The sequence below is a fragment of the Pagrus major genome, chromosome 2 (genome assembly GCF_040436345.1).
Source record: "Pagrus major chromosome 2, Pma_NU_1.0".
Taxonomy (NCBI): domain Eukaryota; kingdom Metazoa; phylum Chordata; class Actinopteri; order Spariformes; family Sparidae; genus Pagrus; species Pagrus major.
The window spans coordinates 19,422,380-19,444,007 of NC_133216.1; the positions used below are offsets into that span (position 1 = coordinate 19,422,380).

The window sequence follows — 21,628 nt, forward strand, 5'->3', positions numbered from 1 at the left end:
CAGCAAATCCTTTCATGTGGATATGCAACTTCTAGGAAACCCTGCACGGTAAAAAGGTTTTAAACTTTTTTGTTACCTTATTTGACAAGTGAAGGTCATTGTCATGTCTGCTGACAGACAGGACAAATTCATTTCCATCATCCAAGAAGTTATTGAGCTCTGGGCTGTCAGCCAGGGACGACGAAGGCTTTATCCCATAGAAGTTTCCAGTTGTGGTCAGGATAAACTTTTTGCGGGCGTCATCTGAACTGTGGGGCATCTTTCAGCGAAAATAATGAAGTGATTCTGAGAAAGCTGTAGCATACGAAAAAGAATATTGTTAAGGCTCACACAGTGGGAGGGACATGGCTTAATGGTAGCTATTGTGTAAAACAGATACTTCCATAAATCTCAAGGTACAAGGTTATTTCTGCAGATTCTTAAGACTTGATTGGACTTTCCTCATTTTAATCATGAGAGTTAGCATCTGAGAACCAGGTTACAACTTGCTGTTGCATCAGGACCAGTCCCAGTTGGTGCCTGATAAGCCATAAGAGGCACAAACTGGGTCATTATCTCAAATTTGGACAGCTTTAACCTATACGTAATTTAATGTTATAGTCTGTCAGCCCTGAAACAAGGAGACCAAAAGTCATGCCACGTCACTGCTCACGTTTTCCGATTCAATCCAGCTACTACTAGTAACTGTGCCCAAAAAGTGATGCGCTTGAGCAGCACGGATATCTTTTGCCAAACTATAAAGTAAGCTAACGTTTCTACGTATCTCAAATGTGCTAGCAGTGAAACAATTCTAGCTTATAAAACCAGTATTAATTAAGCTAGTCCTTTGTGTTCAATAAGCTTCTTCTATTTGCATGGAAAGGACTCCGATAATGTTTGCAAAGTTATGGTGCAGCATTAAGGCTAAGCATCGGCTACAGGAGGGCTAGCTAGCTAGCTAACGTTAGCTCGCTGCCTCTGTGAATTAAAGTTGAGCATTTAAGCTAGCGAGCTAGCCTTCAGCACGATAGCAAGCTAACGGAAACCTTGGTTTCATACCGTTTAGCCACCAAATGCTCTACTTTCGGAGCTCTCGGTAACTTCATTCATGAAGTGAAGCTGTAGCAATCTGTTGCTCGTGTGTTTTCCAGGATTATGCTTGCGTGGTTGCCAGGTAGCAACTACGATCCCTCGTATCACATGACACAGCGGAACCACTGATGTAATAGCGGGAAGGGAGTTCTACGCAATTTACGTACGCCATTTACGTAGGTGCGTCAGAGCCACGCAGCACCGCTGGTTTTGTCCGTTTCTGTCGTATCTTCTTTAAACTTACTGGCTTATAGGTCTTTCTGAAAAGCTGAAGGTCTCCTGACAAGTGAAGTGTGACCATGCACGTAATTTGTGCTTTTTTAACAAGAACAAAATAACAATTATTTGCATGCATTTAATAACCACATTGGGGTTTAACATGAACGTCACTCCTGTGATGTGTCACAAATGTATGAAAGTGTTGTAGTTCACATGTGGTCGACATCACCACAGTCACTTTTAGATTTCCATTGAGAAAGAGCAACACACCTGTTTCCTTCTCTGTGGCGTAGTGACTGTTGAAAGGAGGTCATGTCAGGTAGCCTGTTGCTGATCAGAAAATAAAACGGTTATCTTGTTGCGTGTTTATGAATTGTATGTGAACACTAAGTGAGTTGTTGTTTTTAAAGCTTAAAATCAATTTGGGTCCCCATCTACTTCACTTGTTTAGGAGAATGCTGCAACGCTGTTTTGCTGTGAGGTAGTGTTGTAGTCAAGACCGCACCAACCGAGACCAAGACATTACCGAGACCAGAGAGTACCGAGACCGAGACAAGAGCAAGACTTTTAGAGGTCGAGACTGAGACAAGACCAAGACCATATATATCAAAGGAAAATCATAACAAAACATCAAAATGTGAGTTTACTTTTTTTTAGCTGGCGGAAATCTTTACACTACCAATGATTTAAAGTTATTAGCTGTTTTTGAGAGGGTCCCTTTTCACTCTTATGAGTAAGGCATGGACAAAAAGCCTATCAGCGGTGGTCTTGACCAGTCTTGTTCAAAAAACCCGAGTCCGCCCAGTCCGAGACCGAGACGAGACCAAGTTTTAATATAGGAATATGCATGAAATAAGCTTTGGACGCTTAAAGGTCTTATCATGTCAATTGCTAGTTTTACTTTGTAAATAAATATTCATGTATTGCAGCAAAGTCACAATTGATAAAATGAACTCAAACTGACTGTCACACAGGGGCTTTCGATGTCTCTAAGGCTCAGACAGACGTCCAGTTGGTGATCGAGCCGGTGGCTAACTTTTGCCAGTCTCCATCAATGCCCATGTAAACATAGCTGTTTATGAATGTATAATACTAAAGTATGCACAGTATTCAGTATTCAATTTAGACCCCACACAGAAACACTGTGTAACATATGTTACTGGAGTTTAGTTTCTATCACTGACCTTACAAAGATAGAAGGGACACACAGTGTATTCACACCCAACAGAAAAAATGAAGCCGTGGGAATATGCTGTTGTACATTTGTTTAAGGGAACACTCTCATATAGACATATGTTACTAAAATAAGCTGGTAGCTATATGAGATTGTTGGGTTTCTTGGGTTTCAAAATTCCCCCGAATGATGAGAACTGATTTGTTTATTAACTCTTTTGGGGATGTGGTTGTGATCTTAAAAGCCTTTCCACCCACATACTGCCCACAGACAGACACAGTTTTGTTCAGCTCCTTAAGCAAGAATGTAAAGAAGCCTGTGGGTGTTAATTAATCTAGGTTATGCAGACGATCACCTGTAATGCTTTGGCATCTGTTTTGTAATAAATATTCACTCTTTAGATTAGATTTGTATTTCATTATTGTGTGAAGTTCTCCTGGATGTCCCTCTCAGCCAATACAGAGAGCTTTAAGAGTTATTATCACGTGTTACCAGAAATGACCTCCCACAAACATTCATGTGACTTCCATATTTAGTTTCACGTCACTGTCTTGTTGTTGAGGCACACAGCCCCTTATCTGAATGATAATTCCCCATTTGAAAAGAGCACATTCTATCTTACAGTCATTCTATAAACATTTAACATTCATCGTATATAAATACCTTTACTGTTAACATTTGCACACCAATGATTCAAAAGCACACTTGATATACAGTAGTGTACCCGAAAGTGTTGTGACAGGCAAAACTGAAATCATAGAGGTGAGTCAACTAAGGAGGAGTACTTAGGAGACCTTATCGTTTTTTTTCTCACATGTACAGGGATACACATGGAAAATCCCAGGAACTCCTTCTTTGTTTCCCTAAATTCTGTTGTTGTGGCATAATTTCCCAGCAAATCGTATTGTTCCCACAAAGCAGCAGCATTTGTTTCATGCTCTTTTAATCCTTTAATACTATTGATTTTTACTAGAGTTAAAAGGCATACTGGCCAACTTGTGGGCATATCTGTGTCAATAACTGTGAGAGACTAGTTGAGCATAATGCAGTTGTGTTACGGCATAACGCCACTTAATTATGAAACATACAGTTTGGTTTTCTGACCACTTTTTCCTTACTTCAGTGGAAAGTGTCATGAGGCCAACGAGAGCTGTAAAGGAGAACTGACAAGGAGCTGTGAAAAGCGTGCAAAGACAGTCTCACTGAGCAAACACTGAGTGACATTAATGTGCCTTATGGGGTAGAAACACTTTATTATCTGAATTAAATAGAAGTTAACACATTAGGCATTATGTCCAGTTGCTACAGCCAGGGTAATTCAGTTGGATTGAACCTTACAAATTAAAAACCTTTTGGGATGACAATTAAAAGGAATTAAGTGGGTAATGAAAATGGATAAATACAGGATTTACTGTATGATTTTCATTTGACATAACAAAGAGATGAAAAACAGAAGTGAAAACATGTTCTATCATGTCTGGTAGAAAGAACAAAGAACAAAACCTGAATGTGAAACATTGTGGTTATGTTAGGTGTTACGAGCAACCCAGCTGGGGCAGTGTACTGTACAGTTTGGAAAAATAGTACACCAGATGTTTCTAAGAAATAAAATGTCAATCACAGGCCACTTTGACCCAAAAGCCACAGTTCACAGCGATTCATTCTATGTTCAAAAACACACAAACTCATGCAAGACTCATCTTCATGAATGAACCATCATCTGAAAATGTCAGTAGTGCCCAATTTGGTGCCAGAATGGAGCTGATCTGTAAAATAAAACTCTGATGGGAGGCATACAGACATTTAAAGGGGCTCTGTGGAACGTTGTACGTTTATGTTGGCGGACGTCATTTCTGAACTAACGTGACTGACGCACTGAGACGAGGCACTCGAGAGCGTGCATAAAGTGACATCTTTTGGATTGTCACAGAAAATCCGACCGAGTCCTCCACAAGGAATTCCACAGTCCAGCAGCATTAAACAACTTAGACAAAGCGTCCACAGGCTTGTATAGACAACAGAGAGAGACGGGGAAGGTCTCACGTTACAATCCGCTCACATATGGCCAATAAAAAAGTGATTAATACACGTTAATTGCTACAAGTTGTTACATAGTACTCCCTAAAGTTTACTTTGTAGCAACCTCCTCAGACCAATCACTACCACTTGGACATGATGAATGAACTAATTGAAGTAATCCCGGCTGTTCTTGCAGTCAAAAACGATGTATCTCACGCCTGTATTTCACCTGGGGCTGTCACAACATCAGATTTTAACTACACCATTATCATGGTCAAAAGAACTCGTGATAACAATACTGTCTGAATATCTACCCGTCGTCATGGTTTGGGTTTTTTGTTCAGTTATTTCTTGTGTAATTTTGTCGTTTCTGTATGTTTTAATTGTTCCTGTCTTTGTCTGTTTTCCTGCTCACCTGTATTCCCAGTGTTCTGTTTCTCTCTTGTGCTCTTGTGGTCATGTGCACCTCCCCAGCCTGAATTTCCCTTCCCACCTGTCTCACATCAGCATCATGAGACCTTTATGCTCAACTCCCTCCCTGCTCTATTGTTTCCTCCACTCATTCCCCTCACCTGTGTTTCTCCGCCCCCTCCACCTGCATCTAATGCCCTTAGTTAGTTTATCTTGTATTTAAGTCCAGGTTTTAGTTTAGTTTTTTTGAATCAAAGTTCATCCATTGATTTACCCGCCTGCTGCCTCCTGCATTTGGTTCCACCTTTTCTGCTCTCAGTGTTACATAATTCCATCATTCAAAGCTGCTCTTAGTGGCACAAGAAGTTACAGTTTACGGCCATTTACAACAGTGAATGATTTATGCATTTATAACCCTGAAACAGACTAGCTGGCATGTTAATGATTGCCTATTGTTTTGTTTTTTTTTCAGATTTTAAACAGTGGAGGCAATTTTACTTGTAACTGGTAAGTGTTTCCTTGTTTCCGATTATGTACTAATAGCAGATCAGGTCAGTAAACGTAAGTAAACTATGACCTTTACTTTTCACTTCCCACATCTCAGCAGAATATCACGTATTAAGTTAATGGCTGAGATCTCTTCCAAAGAAACACATGTGTCAAATGGTCTAATGAAACTCAATCCGTGAGCAAACAAGGAAGTTTGTGAAGCTGTCTGATTTCTTACGTCACATAATGTAGTGAAAGCACACACACACACACACACACACACACACGAGTGCACACGCAATAACCATGCGCCCACACGATTCATTGGAAACCTTTTTAAGTTGCTCACCAGTGAGTTAGACATGCAGTTTAAATCTCAGCAAAACAAACACCAGTACATACACTAATACATTTGTTACTATCATGTTGTATTCAAAGATACAACAGGTTTGGTACAACTAACAAGGACTGTGTTTAGTGCTCAGGTTGACATCAAGTTTGCTGACCTCATGTGGTTTCGATAAAAATGGATGAAAAAAAAAAGAAGCCTCATATGCGTCATAAAGCTCCACCCCCCCGAAGGCTTGTCTGTATGAACTCTCACTTCCTCTCTCAGATACACAGAGGAGACGTCGACATGGTAAGAGCTCTTTCCCCTGTCTCTTTGAAAAACAATTAGTTTTATTGTTTCATTGTAATATTTTCATTGAAGTGAATGAGGCTTTTATTGCTGCCATGTTGACATTAGAAATAAGGGCTGTCTGTCATGTACGAACATAGCTTCCTGTTTGAATGAAATGCTTATAACTTCATTAAGCAGCAGTGCGTGAAAAATGCTGTGTGCATGTGTTCGTGTGTATGTGTGTGTGTGTGTGTTGTGTGTGTGTGTGTGTGTGTGTGTGTGTGCTCATAGCTTCTCAAAATCTAAATCTGGCATGAGCTTGGTTGTTGAGCGACCTACAGTTGTTTTAGCAGAAGTAGTGAACAAAATTATCAAGTAAGTTTTAGCCACAAGTAAACTATAACACCTGCGTGTATATCAGAAGGACTATCTCACAGTAGGAAAGATATGTGCAGATACATGCCCCTGAATTAAAAGAACCGGAATGGTTACTCAGCCTTGTCTGTGTAACTTTTGTGACTAAGACAGAAAGCGAGGCGTGTGTCGACAGTGTACATTACTACACACTCGCTAATTTTAGTTAATACATGTGTTTGCTGATCTCATACATGACTGGTTTAGTTACAAGATATTGTGGCAGAGTGACTAAAGTTACAGGATACAAATATGCCAGGAATGTAAAGTGACTATGGAACAGTTATCCAGCATTCCTGACACAGTTGTGACCTTACTTTACAGTTCAGCGTGTGAAGAGTCCAAAATGAATGAAAATGTGAAAGGAAATAGAAAGTCAGGTTGTGTGTTATTCTTCTTGAAAGGGATAGTGATGAGAGAAGCTGCGTAGCAAACAAATACACCTCTCTCACCTCAGTGTCATCAGTTTCACACTCCTTTCTATTTTCTATTTTCTCGTAAATATGTCACGCTGCTCCCACATAAAAAGACATCTGTGATGTGTGTGTGGGACCGGTATGTGGTTTTGTAGCTTATCTGTTGTGCCTAAACTTAAAAGCATGTACTTGTTTCCTCAAAACAATATCACAGTGCGTCTACTGTAGTGCTTTGCAAATCTTTGAAAAAAAAGACATTCAAACCACAACCTGTAGAAAGTTGCTGTAGAGTTGATTCAACACCTCTCAGTCTCAGTCTTGACAATGAAAATCAACACAAGCTTTCACAAAGGTAGTACTCAGTGTAGATCTATTATACTATATTACTACTACTTATATAATACTACATTTGATACTGATCAAACCATTGCACTCCATAGCTATTAATATTACTTTCACAATCGATCCATGATGAAACTAAACACACCGTAAGCTGAACAGTACTTTTGTTATTATATGGCCTTGGGAATTCCCTCTGATGTGGTTTCTGGTGAGGAGTGTTAGGCTGCTCAAAGTTAATCATGGTGTTTCCCCAGGAAGTCCTTTTTCTGTAAAGGCTATTTTTTGTTGCAAAGTACTTGATTTGTTATTTTCTGTGAATCTGTGTTTTAAGAGAAAGTTCCAGTACTAAACGAAGGACTGAAAGTAGCCCACGTAATTTCTAGACTGTGTAGTATGTATACAGTATGCGTAAAGTGAGACCAGGTGTCTCAGAAGACAAGGTGTGTGATACACTTTGACTGACAGCATTCACACTTCCTTTCCCATTATCCTGTAACACCATACTCTACAAATAACACAACTGAGATGTTGTTTACCACCTGGGAATTTCCCAGAAAAAACGCTTTAGGTCTAGCTGGCTTGCAACATCTAATGAAATCAGTGTTTTTCCTTGCGGGAATTGAGTTTTTATACACCAGTAGACAGAAATATGAACTAACTAAATATATATGTATATAGAAGTAGTAACTTTGAGAATCTCTAATATACCACATACAGTATAATAAATGACTCAGAAGGCACTGTTTGGCACTGTGATGGCAGTTTCCCCCAGCAGGTACAGTAATAGCCGACACCCTTCTGCACAACAACAGTTTTTTAGTAATACTGCTCACTGCAGGGACTTTCCTTGAGCTTGGTGACCGTTGAAAACACCTTTTTTTCAATGTTTTCTTTCAGATGACAAAAGTCATTTTACTTCTCAACACTGGCTGGGAAGGAGCAGTCAGATATTTCAGATAAGATTGTTTTTTTGATTGTGTGTTGAAGAGAGTGTTTGCTGTACTGCCTTTTCACTAAACACACACTCTGCATGCTGTCCACACTGTTTTAAATAATCATTTTCAATCAAGTACAAAGTGAAAAACTTGACAAAGTTTTAGATTTTCATCCTTGATTCCAAAAACATGGGATGCTGAACAAAACATAAATTAAACAGTGTGATAACAGTAAACACTAGAAAGACAGTTTAACTTAATTTTTAACTTACCAACTTCTCTGTAACCTGACACAGATGGTTTGTTTCATAAAAGGGTTTGTTTCACAAATCCATCCAGGAAGGAGCCGCTAGAAACAGTTTGGAAAAGTCAGGTGCTTTCAAAAAATACCTGGTAGGTGATCATCTGTCTGTAACTGTCTATCACAGGCTAACTTCAACCAATCAGATCAACAGAAGGAGAGTTTTACCAGCTGTGCCAGTTGTTAAATCTAACTTTAACAAAACTGGTCACAAGAAGGTCCATCGAGAAAAGCCTTCAGTGCCGTTCTTTGCCATTGTTTACAAGCTAACAGTCGCTTCTCGCCGTCGTCACATCTAAACCACGCCTGTAGCTGCCGCCACTATTTCGTCAGCAATTACATGGCTTAAGGCCTGGCAAGATGGCCATGCGAGATTACATACCTGTGATCTCACAAATCCGGCTGCCACACTGGGTAAACTTTGTTGATGCTTATTCTGAATTTGATGCCAGCAACAAGTTTCAAACAAGTTGGGACAGAACAAAACAACACAAGAAAGTTGTTGAATGCTCCAAAAACACCTGTTTGGAACATTCACAGGTAGACAGGTTCATTGGTAACAGGTGAGAGTATCATGATTGGGTATGAAATGGGCATCCTCGAAAGGCTGAGTCACTCACAAGAGAGGATGGGGTGATGTTCCTCTTTCTGAAAGACACGATTGTATAAAGGATATGACTACATGGGCTCAGAAACACTTGTAAAACTGCTGTCAGTAAACACTGTTTGCAAATGACTGCATTCTGTTTTAACTGACGTTTAACACAGCGTCCCAACTTTTTTTTTCGGAACAAGGTTGTATGAAAAAATTAGGTAAATCAATCAGTCACCTGCTAAATAAGAGCGAATAACTCATTGGTCTAATATGATCCACATCGATGATTTCAGCATCACAGACTGCACCTCACAGCTCTGCATGAGCTCTCAACTATGAACCTGCCACTCCAGTGGGTTCCTGTCTGGTTAATGCTACTGTGCACTGATATAAAAGATTAAATGAAAAGACAGTCCTTAAACAAGTGATCAATGTGTTTTTCTTTTCTACAGGCATCGTCTTGTAATCCACACCATTTCTTGTAAGTAACCCTGTCACTTCCCAATACGCCATTATGATTTTGAAATGTGTGCTGCAGACAATGCAGTACAATGCTGTGACTCATAAACTATTTTAAAATTGTCTGAACTTCAGCAGATGTTTAAACACAATGATGTCGTCATTAACACCTCATGAACTCTAGTCCAACGTCTGATGTTTTAAATGGGTGGGGCACCTAAGGGGCTTTGTAATGGAAGTTAGTACTGATTTCATGTGAGAGTCATTGTCAAGAGTAGTTTCTGATTCAAACACCCTCTTGATTACTGTAAGTCAACCACAAAAGATTGCGTGGAAACAACAAAAAATATTGAAACCTACAGGTTTCATATATGCACCAGTTTTCTCCTGAGAATCCAAACACTCTTGTGATGAAGTCTTAAATTGTACTTGTACTGAAGTAATCCAACTTAATTAACAGAAAGCTGTCAACCTAACAAATACACAATATGTGTATGACCTTCAGGCTCACTGGAGTGATTACTGCCTGTGTAAAGAGTCATAAACTGAAGCTCTTCAAAAGAAGCTTGGAGGTCCACAAAAGGAGGAAATATTGATAAGAACCTTATGGATCTGGAAAGAACACATTGTGAACAACTTCCACTGTTCATGCTGATGAACTCTGTGTACTTGTTTTTGTAAAGGAGGAGGCGGGACAGTTTCAATTCAGCATTAGAGGGAATGACGGTTAGTGGAGGGCAAGTTCAGTCAGATTAGATCATAAGGCACATGTGTGAAAACAGAGGAAGTGAATTGAACCGCACACTCACAGCATTCCCGGGAATAGGGCCACGGCGAGTATTGTATTGTCTGTGCTGTGTTATGCCCCAGTGTTACCAAGGTTACCATGATAACATTTTATTTTCCCTCTGTCTTCCAAGAAGCCAAAGGATTTCCCTATGGCTGGCTCTGGTTTTGACTATGACGTGGGCCTTCACTGTCACAGGTGAGTTTCGTCAGTGATCAGTGCATAAATAACACACCTATCTTATCTCCTTATCTTACAGTGAGAGTATTTGGTTATATAAATAGATTATACGCCTGAAGGTTTGTGATGTCATAGCAGTATGCTTGATTGCACATGAATAAAAAAAAAACACCAAAAGTATTACAAACCAGCGGTGGTGAAACTCCAAATAAATCAGATAGCTCCACATAATGTGATAGGTGTGCCGGCAGAGATGAATACACAGAGAATAATTTAGTTTACTAAACTCTACAGAATGTTTTGTTTGTTTGCATTATTGTTTTGGTTTTAAAGGAACAGTTCAAATTTTTTTTTGGGGGGGGGAAGGCTCTCTTTCATGCCGATAGTTAAAGGGAGCAATTTGCAAGACATGGCCGGAGTTTGAGTTCCAAACATTCAAAAAATGAACTAACATTATAAACAGAGAGTAAAGAAACGACAGTGTTGATGTTATGCCATATCCCACTGTGTTGTGAAGATGTTTGCTGAAGTTAGCATGCTAACCAGCGAGCCGGCCTGTCCTGTCTCATAATACCACTTTGAACCAGCAAGAGGTGACAGATAAACCCTGTAGTTTCTGCTGGTAGATATAGCCCACAGCATGCCAGCTGTTAGCATAATGAATAAATACAATAAAGACTGTGTCTTGTCATCCCCAAAGTCATATTCTTGGTTAGAGCTGCTGTGACTCCCCTCTGTACAGTATCCCCTGTTGTCAAACTGGCCTTAGTCGGTCTCTACGAATTATACCTTTAGTAAGAAGATCGATGTCACTCAGTTGTCCGTTCGATATATGTGAAGCTACAACCAGCTGCCAGTTGCCTTAGCTTAGCGTTATGCCTGGAAATTGGAGCCAGGCTAGTTGATTCTTTCCGTTTTGAGTCTTTGTGCTAAGCTAAGCTAACCGGCTGCTGTTTAACCACACATTCTCAGCATAGACATGAGAGCACTATCAAACATCTCATCTAACCCTTGGCAAGAGAATGATTAAGCGCATTTACCAAACCATTCTCCAACTTTTCCTTTAAGGCAAGTGACTTCAGCGCTTTTCAGGCCAAGGACCACTAAGTTGATAGTGAGACGGAGCAGGATATTTTGTAAAAACAAATCTGTAGCATATTTAACTGTGCCTACATTAACTATAGTGTCATGTTTGAACAAGCCCGAAGCAGTTGAAGCAAGGCTAATGTTAAGTGCGTCAGCCTCACCACGAGATTTTCTCTCGCTCGTTAAATTACCAAACTCTGAGGGCCCTGTGTTGAAGACCTGAGATTTAAGGCCCATAAATGTACTATCACAGTCCCACCACACTCAGTGACCACAAGCCACTGAGCTACCTGCTCACCACAGAACAGCAGACAGATAAAGTGACTAGCCTGTGAGAATAGCTGAATAGAGCACTACAGGGACAATATATTTTTGTATGCTAACCCGGAAGTTAGCATTGCTCTGGTTCCCTCTGCAAAATGCCAATGGGATTTTTCAATTGGATTTGGGATTTTCACCTAAAAAAGCTCTGTGGCACATGTAAGTTCATGATACTTACATGTGTTGTTCAGCAAGCTAATCTTTACAGATGAACTTTTATGATTTTTTTAAGTGTAAATTAAATACGTAAAGAGCTAATGTTTGCCATAAACAAACTACATCATGTAGTCACATGACTATAAAGTCACTACCACTAAGGGCCGGATCTACTAAGATCCCAAATTGCTTGTACTAATCTGCGTGCGCAATCTAGAAATTTGCGCGTGGGGTTGACCCGCTGTTTGCGGGCGATTTACTAAGAGTGATTGCGTAAATGACAACAGATGCAAACGCGTTGGAGACACGCCTATTTAAATGAGGGTTTAGCGTGTTTCATGGTTTTCAGCATGGCGAGTTTGAGAGAGCGAAAGCGCAAAGTGAAATTCGACCCTTTGGAATTAGAAGTGTTGGTAGAGGAAGCGAATAAACATTTCAATGAGCTGCAGCAAAGGAATCTGACGGTCGCGCAAAGGAACGCCGTGTGGGAGAAAATCGGTGAAAAAGTTAATGCTGTTGGAAAAAACAGGCGAACAGTGGATGAAGTGAAAAGGAGATACCAAGACATCAGAAGAAGAACACAAGAAAAACTGGCGTATAATAAAAAGTCTGCAAATAAAACAGGCAGGGGGCACCGTGGATGAGACGCCTCTGACCAGCGTTGAGGAGCAGGTGCAATCCTCTCTGAGTTCCTCCAACAGCTCCAAAATGGCAAGGCTGGATAGGCGATATGTTCTAATGATAGTTTCCTCATTCATCCCAAAAATGTTTCTCGGCGTCTACTTCTTGCAACAATAACCGCAGCCATGTGTGCGCAATTACGCATACAAACCGTTTGCACCTCCCTTTGAGACGTGTTAAATATAGACTCAGTTTCTATGAGCAAAATTGCTTTCAGGTTTGATAAATCACTTTGTGTGTGCTAAATTAATATATTTACATTTTCTCCACCCAGAACACGCACAATTGCGTGTAAACGCCCCATATTGCATATTCATTGCTGCAAACGTACTAACTGGATGCAGACGCGCTATTTTGCACCTTTGACAGACGCAACCCTTTTTGCGCACTGTTAGTAAATCAGTTTTTTGCGTGTGCAAGGAGTTTGCACACGTTTTAATACACGCAAACCTTTAGTAGATCCGGCTCTAAGTATCTTACTACACTATTCTATACACACTTTAATATGCGTGTTCGGCATGATGACGTTTAATGTCCCTGACAGCCTCTGTGGCCTCATTTAGCCACTTGTTAGTAACCGCCGTTTTTAAGTCACGTATACCCTTTATAATTCCATTGTGGGGTATTTAATGATGTATTTTATGTCTTGGAACAAAGCATGTAAATATTTTAAGCCTGTGTTATTTAACCACAAACCAATTTAAAAAAACCCATTGACTTTGAGACAGGGGAACTGGAAATGTAAAAATGCTATCGTTTTTCTGGGTTTTAGGACTCATTCCTTCAGCACACTGCATCTGGCAAGCTAAAGACAGTCAAAAACGCAATTGAAATCTAAACAGAGCAAAAGCATTCATGAGGTTACCAAAAACACCTACACATGAGGTGATAATGAAAAGTAAAACCTTTAGCTCATTGTAATGCCACTTTCGATACAGTGACCTTTGGATCGTGTAAAACATGGGGACACTTCTAGTAATGTATTTAATACAAAAGAAAGGGCAGATAGTCTGAAGAGGAACTGAGATTTGTCTACTACGTCATTTGGTGGAGATCTCACAGGAAAAACCCCTGACCTTTACACCCACCTACAGCCTAAATTAATAACTGTTTACTCAACATATATTAGTTATGTTAATTTCAAGTCCAATCTTAAAGATAGCAAATAAATGTTTTGGCTTGACTGCATTCAGCTTTGAAATAGTTCTTTCAATCCACATCTATTTAGTATAATATACTTTACAAAAATACTACCAGCTCAGATGCTACCTATTCAGAATATTTTCAAAGTCGACTACAGGAAATAAGCTTCCTATGAAACAGAATTACATTTACAATCAATGTCATTATGTTGCATTAAATTATGCTCTAACACTTTACTTCCCCTTACCTTTCTTTTCCAGAAAGTACTAAGCGGATTGACGTCCAAGGGGAGGTTGGTGGGAATGTGACCATTCACTGCCCCTGTAACAAACAGAAGAACATCACCTTTTTCTACTTTCAACAAGGTGTCAAATTTGTCAATGGCTACTATGCATCAAAAACTATACCACCCAACAGGGGGTGGGAGAACACCAGAGTGGATAAGGGCAGCACAACAGTGCACATGTATAACCTGAGCATCTCACATATCGGGAGATATAAGTGCATTATCCAGTACACGGATAAGGACAACCCTGACACTTTTGAAGACGTACACATCAAAGTCACAGGTATGTGTTTGTTAAATATAATGTTTAAAAATTTATTTAATTAACAGTTACACTTGTTAAAGTGGAGATGCTGTTTTCCTTTTCTGTCACAAAAAAAAAAAATCAGAGCTCGACCTGTTTTCCATCCGTGTCTTCACCATGCAGACTTATTCATCTCATAACGTTAATGTTTATAGGAGAAGCATTATGATTCGGCCTAAAATCAGTAGAATTCCCACAGTTTGATGAGTTGTCTGTGAGATTTTGATCTTGGACCTTGGGAGTGAAATCTCTTGGCATCATAAAAAAGGTTCTTTGTGCTTAAGCTAATCATGGCAATTGACATGCTGTAGATATATGACAGTGCTCTTTTTTCTGTACCTCTCTCTGCCACAGCCACCTACAGCAAGCCTGAAGTCACAGTGGCTAGTAGTGAAGACAAATCTACTTATCTGGTGACATGTACATCGCATGGGGGCTATCCTAGAACCAGTGTGGAGTGGAACGTACCTAGGACTCAGATGTGGAGGCGGGTGAATAAAAGTGAAATGGAGGATCGGGACACTTTAATGTTTAACAGCTCCAGCACTGCATCCTTCAATTGCTCCAAAGGAGAGATGATTTTCATCAGTTGCCAAGTAGGCAATGTCACATCAGACAGGACCCCCGTCTGTGAGTATTAAAATAAAAAAATACCAGTCCTAATGGTTTCTGTACCAAAATCATTTTTACGCTGGGAAAGTTTTGGGAAGTGAAAGGCAATGGAAAGCCCTCGACAGATTTTTAATGGCTACTCTTTCAGGAATGTCTGAGGGAAAATTTTCTCAACCTTTTATATCCTGTCAATGATGTATGGACTTCTGCATCAGTCTAGAGTTTTTTTCTGTGAAGACACCATAAAACTTTAACAAGCCCGCTGCTCTGAGAAGATGTAATTAGGCACGGCGGCGCCTTGAGCTTAAATGCTAACACTAGCAATGGCAATTTGCTGGACTGCCACACTGGATGCTACACATAACAAACTACACGTGCAACACACTAAGAAAATAAGAAAATTCAGGCGGAGGATAGGGTCTATATATATATGTATATATATATGTATATGTATATATATGTATATATATATATGTATATGTATATATATATATGTATATATATATATGTATATATACATACATATACTAGCGCATCAAATATATATAAATCCATGGCTAAGAAATAGTCCCAAACAAGTGCACAATGTACTTCTGTTTGAGTAATATGTGCTAACAACTACAGCGTCCAGTTGTTTTAAGTAAATTATTCAACCTATCAAAAAATTAACTGTAAATCTTACATTTGTTGATTTACATCTTCAGTGGGAACACACCTTGTTTGAGGTTTAGGGCCACAGACAGGATAGTAAAAATACTGAGAGAAGGACTAACACATTCTCAGTTTCGGTCTTTTGATGGGATTTTTGACAATAACATTAAATTATTAAATTATAAGCAGCCTTAAACTCTGTCCAAGTTCATAAATATTTGACTCTGATAAATATTTGTTCTTATCTGAAGGTAAAGACAAGGTTCCAGAGCCACCTGTCCAACGTGCTGAGATAATAGCAGCCATCATCATCATCGGTGTAGCGGTAGTGGTCCTTGCCATTATGGTGGCATCAGCGCTGTGGTGGAAACACAAGAAAAGACAGCAAGGTAAGGACAGATATAGTCACAATGCAGCTTTTCTACATACTTGCATATTCCTGAAACGATACAAAGATGCGAGTAATGACTCCACAGTAATGAGCAAAAACTGACAGCCGTTTCTCTGTTGGCTTTCAGGAGCAGCAGCAGCAGATGTGAAGCAGGAGTGGAGAGCAAACGGACGTGAGGAGTAAGTGGACGTTTACTAGACACAATTGACCACATTTAAAAGGACACAATACTTTGATTTAATTCATAAGTAATGTAAAATGTAAGATGATAAGGCTGGGAGTGTGTGCATGTGTAACGTGTGCATGTCCATCATATACTTGGCTCACATTTTTCAATCACTATAGTTGTGTCAACACTGACCCCATCCATTTTCCATTCTCTACTTTGTTTTTTATTTTCTCCAGGGAGGTAGTAGAACTCAAAGAAAACGACGGAGGCAACAAGCAACCTTGAGTTTGGCATTGGTGAAGAAGATCATCCGATTTCTACGCGGACTGATCATTTTATACATTGTATAATCTAGAATTAAAACTGTATGTCACTCAAGTGTACATTACATTAGTGACTGACTGGCTACATACAGATAAACTAGGTACATAAGGCCAGTGACTGCAGGAGTCAGTGACTGTTCGCTGTCAACATTTGACTTCTCAGTGTTTGAGGAAGTATTCATCACTAGTGTCATTTTACTTGTGATCAAACTGTGTCAGTCAACTGGGAATACCTTACTTCTCAAAAAAAGGACTTTTCCAGTGAACTGTGGTGAGATTGTTGTTGTGTACAGGAAAACAGTCTCCTAGGGACACACCCACCAGCACTGTGAGCAGTAAAATCAAAAGTACCTAAAGTTTGATGTCATGTATGTTTAAGTGTTACACTGACCTCTGTGGGGAGAAGACAGATATGTTAATGAAGAAGAAAGAAGAAAAGTCAGGGTGCTCACAGTTGTAAAGAAGTAAACTCCATGTGAATGTGAGGTGTTCTTGAAATCGAACTGGACAACTAGAAAGAGGGAAACCCTTGGGCTTACTTCAGGCACACTTGACCAAGCCATGAAAGACGACAACAATAGCTTTTTGAGATGGAGGGTATTAAGTTTGCGGAGAGGTGGCTATTGTCTTCACAAATTGCTTGAGAGAGAGGCTTAAATTTGATGCTTTAATTTATCCAGGTCTGGAATTGACCTCCTTTATTGTTGTCAATGTATTGAAGTTAATTTATTTTTTGTATTTTTATAACTGTTACACTGACAATTGGCTTCTTTTCCACATTTTTTTCTTGTGGGATATTTATTGTGTGTTGCTGCTGTAGTTTAGCCTCCTGGCTACTAATCGTCAAGATAAGGTGTCATGACATTCCACCGGTCAACAATTCCTTTCCCAGGTGCTTCCCTTTTTCTATGCAATCTGTGAAAATGTCACTTTTGGACTTTGTTTTGTCATTTTTAAATACAGTATATTTTTGTTGTTGCACTTTATGCATTTTCCCAAAGTCCCCCTTGTGTCAAAAATGTGTTTTTCTTCTTGTTCCTACAGTTGAATGTTTGAGATCCACTGTGTAGAACGATGTATGTTATTTGACACTAGAAGGCTGTTTTTACATTCTTTGCTCATTGTGTAAATTCCTGGTCCTATATTAGGCATTCACAAGTGTGATGTGGAAACTTGAAGCCTCCGGTGCACATATACTGTACTGAAAGTGGACTTTACAGCAAAGAAGGAGACATCTTGTGTCCAGGGGTGAAACTCGGGAAATTGAAAAATATTTTCATATTCATATATTCTGGAATTTTTAACGGTGGGGGAGGGGCGGGGGGTTGGTGAAGGGGATCTTGGTATATATCGGTCTACAATAGCCTTCGGTCTTTAATGTTTGGCCTTATGGAATTTTTAAAATTTTCATTACAAGTCACATATAGAACTGTCATGGTTAGTTTTAAAGTGATCGAAAGGTACGTTATTTCCCTAATTTGTGTCCAGTGTTTTAGTCTTTATTTAGTCAAACGAACAGAAGTGGAAGCTGTGAAAATACGAAATCCTGTTCAAGCCTAAATTTGTTCTCTACATTTTGCTGTTCCAGTTATAGATCCCAGTATTCCCCTGTAAAGTGCAATGTTGAGTATGAAGGAACATGTGTTTTTCCTCTTTTTAAATTAAATTGCTGTTAACATCTGTATTCATATTTTGGTCTTTTCTCTGGTGACTGTTCTCATGTTGAATTTTTGTATACTGCATTGCCCCATATTTATTTCATTGTATGTTCTCTCTCAATATCAAACTGTACATTGTTCACCCTGTTTACATGATTGTGGGTAAGGAGACCTCTGTTATTCCTCCTTCCTCTGAATTACAAAAGAAACTCAAACGGCTGCTTTCATTTCCTAAATCTGTACAAAACACTCCTCAAACTTGTTCTAGCTTGTTACTTCACATAACTTCCTGTCCGTCTCTCATTTTTCTGTTTGTGAAATGTGCATTCACTAATCAAACTTGAGTACTTTAATTTTTATTGTGTCATGGGAAGAATTATACAAATTTTCCACTCACTTTAATATATGGTCAGAATATACAATTTGAACTGCTGCAGTAGATTGTATTCATACAATTTAAATGTTTTAAGAGGCTCAGCTGAGGATTTTAGTCACAGAAAAGGCTACACTCCCTCTAGAAAGAGCTTTACCCACCATATTTTTTCAGTTGCAATACAGTTTTATTGCCACTAGATGTAGTACTAGCACTACTGCGTCAATACCACTGTCATGGCTGATTGGTGTTGTGTATACCCTAACATCAGAATATTGCTGTGAAGTACCACATCCATGAGTCTGATCACATCCGTCAGCTAACTGCAAAGAGCTCAAAAACTTCCTTTCTGCCTGCCCAGGGAATAAAACAGTGTTTATACATTCAGCACACAATGTACAATCAGAGCAATGAGAACAGGGATACAAGATGTCTCCCTCTGACCTCAGTATGTAGGTTTGCCAGTAGAAGGTTTGTTGAAGTGGAAGAGAAGGGTGAGGTGAGGTACCAAGGACAGGAGATGTAAGGCCATTTTCTCACATGAAGCTGTTGAGTCCATCAGTGGGGGGGAGTACTAAGATCTTTTACTAAAGCGAAATTACCACACTGTGAAAATACTCTGTTATGTATGTAGTTGTGCAATCAAAACAACAAAAAAAAGTATAATCATCAAATTGTATTTAAAGTATTAAAATGCAGGAGCAGCATGTTAAAATCTAGGCCAAGGCCGTCTTTTAATACCGTCTGAGGCAGTGTTTGGTAACACTGCCTTTTGTCTTGCTAATTGCAGCTAGTTAGCAACACGTAGCAGTTACTCGTGTGATATACTGCCCTCTGCTTGTTTGGAGTATTGTCATTTATAACAAAACATACAGTTTTATAACATAGATAAGAATAATACAGCAATCTTGATGAAAAAATCAAGTGTATTTAGGTTGTTGGTGTCTATGAGTACATTTTGATGCAGATCCTAGATCTGATGATCTTAAATTACTGTTAAGTAGTTATGAGTGGTTTGAGTTTTATTGAGTTTGATATTGGATTAGGCTCGACTGATTGAAAGGGGATTGTTGGGCCTTGGCGGTGGTACGCGCTCTACTGTCTGCCATTTGAGTTGCCGCTGAGATGTAGTGGAGTAGACTTATAAAGTAGCATGAAAGGAAAATACTCAAGTAAAGTACCTCAAATTTGTACTTAAGTACCGCACTTGAGTAAATGTACTTATTTACATTCCACCACTGTCTCAGACTGTTTCAATAACTTCTTCCTCTTCCTCTTCTTTATATCTTTCTTTCTCCCTCTTCACACATTTCATTCTTTCTGAGCACACCTCCACCTCTCTTCCTCGCTTGCTTTCTCTCGCTCCCATGAGTCACAGTGACAGGCTGTCAGTCCACCTCTCTGCCCTGTGTTTACATTGGGCAGCAGAGCAGCACCAGGCTGGTTGCACTTCAGGAATGTAACCCCCAAGGTCCCTGCCCTCCTCCTCCTCCTCCTCCCCTCTTTTCCCTTCTCCCCACCTCTTTTCTTTCTCTCCTTCATTCTTTTATTCCCTCATTGCACACATTCACTCCTTCTCCTCACTTTCCTTCTGTTCCCTCTTCCGTCATTTCCCTTCCGCTCTTCTCCTCCCTCCAATTATCCTCCCCTCTGCCCCGTCACCCCCCTCCCTCTCACGAGCTCCCCTTCCTCTCCCTCCGCCACCGTTCTCTCCTTCGAACCTCCTCCTTCTCCCTCACCTTTTTCTATCCCCTTTTTAAAATTCAGAGCGCATTGTCCAGACTCACTCACCCCCCCGATTCCCCTGTCATCATCCCCTCACCTCCCACTTCTCTCCATCCCTCTGTCCTCCCTCCCTCATTCCTCTGCTGTCTAACCCAAACAAACCAGGGAGGACTTTCCTCTGTGGTGGCTGCAGAAGAAACACACCACATGTCAGACTGGGTTTAAACATAAACATTAGTCAATTTGAGGTACTGGAAAAGGATATGAGGCGCTTAAGTTCAACATGAGATAGAGCTACTATTAGGAAATCTTAACGCTAAAACTGACCACTGAATATACAAAAATCAGAGCAGAGAGCAGTATGTTTTAGTGTGTTTGGGCAAAGGTTTGGAATGGGGTAATTGTATCAAAGAAATAGTAAAAACCAATGGACTCCATAGAAAAACACTAAAAAGCCCTGTTTACATTGGTTTGTTCACGTTAAAAACCCAAATTTTGTTAGGCCCATTACGTCTTTTAAATCATTTTTTTAAAAACCTTTAACATTAAGGGGTGCCTCAGATTTCATATCATATATCATTGTCGGTAGCAAACCAACTTTATATCTGGCCTAATCAGCACATCACCAGAGCAACAGCTAACTGTAGCTGCCGTTAGCTAGTTAGCCTGGTTAGCTGTGCATCTAGTGGTCTGGATTGGGAGTTCGGAAGTTTCTATAATGTTAGCACAGGAGCCTATTGTTCTGTTGATGATTTTAGTCAATTTTTGAATGTTCTCCACTGAAATTGTTACATATTGCACCTTTAAAATCTATCGTGAGATTAAAAACAAACATCTTAAAGGATAGAAACACTTATAGAAACTGGACTCTCTGAACTACAGATCGCAGTTTTGTTTCCAGATGTAATTAAGCATGTGAAGAATGAAAGTCTTTATAGGCACATTAGGAGTCAAGGCAAAGAAAGCAGACCTAATAATTATGAACAATCTGAGTGGACTGTTCTGTTTTCCAGTGACGCAGCAGGGTGTATAATCTCCTGCTTTAATGGAGAACCTTTTCATTCGGGACACGGCCCTGTGGCGTTTCTCAGCGAGAGGCGTGTGACCTCTGCCACACTGTTCTGTGTGCAGTCCATACCAGGGGATTTATAATCAGATTATACTAGTTATGAAAGTCAACTAGATTAGTTTTAGTGCGAGGAGCCGGAGCACAAGGCATCGATTCACAGCGGGAGAGCGGAGCTGATCAGCATGAGGGAGACTGGGCTGTTAACGTTCTCAAAATAACACCAGGCGTTTCACTGTCATAAGTGTG

The 21,628-nt window shown here is 39.8% G+C and overlaps 2 protein-coding genes across 3 annotated transcripts in view; one reads left to right on the forward strand and one right to left on the reverse strand.

Moving 5' to 3' along the window:
* Positions 1–259, reverse strand: part of dync2h1 (dynein cytoplasmic 2 heavy chain 1) — a 116,255-nt gene extending 115,996 nt beyond the window's left edge. Inside the window, 1 exon segment of the mRNA XM_073495047.1 lies at positions 77–259. Coding sequence (XP_073351148.1) covers positions 77–259 — 183 coding nt within the window.
* A 5,745-nt stretch (positions 260–6,004) lies between these two features.
* LOC141008307 (T-lymphocyte activation antigen CD80-like) lies at positions 6,005–18,241 on the forward strand. Of its 2 annotated transcripts, XM_073480627.1 has the most exons (8): positions 6,005–6,023; positions 9,461–9,489; positions 10,388–10,452; positions 14,082–14,390; positions 14,766–15,041; positions 15,926–16,063; positions 16,193–16,244; positions 16,471–18,241. In XM_073480627.1, exons 1-8 carry the CDS (start codon positions 6,021–6,023, stop codon positions 16,517–16,519), a joined length of 921 nt encoding a protein of 306 aa, XP_073336728.1. In that variant the 5' UTR covers positions 6,005–6,020; the 3' UTR covers positions 16,520–18,241. The 2 variants fall into 2 exon arrangements, with proteins under 2 accessions (XP_073336728.1, XP_073336720.1); XM_073480619.1 differs by lacking the exon at positions 6,005–6,023 and having other exon boundaries at positions 9,353–9,489; positions 16,471–16,612.
* The last annotated feature ends 3,387 nt before the right edge of the window (positions 18,242–21,628 follow it).

Excerpts from the sequence above, each read along its gene's own strand:
- LOC141008307 (XM_073480619.1), top strand. The coding sequence starts at position 9,440 with ATGTGTTTTTCTTTTCTACAGGCATCGTCTTGTAATCCACACCATTTC. Across the intron at positions 10,453-14,081 it reads GTGGGCCTTCACTGTCACAG|AAAGTACTAAGCGGATTGAC; the intron begins GTGAGTTTCGTC and ends TTTCTTTTCCAG. Across the intron at positions 16,064-16,192 it reads ACACAAGAAAAGACAGCAAG|GAGCAGCAGCAGCAGATGTG; the intron begins GTAAGGACAGAT and ends GTTGGCTTTCAG.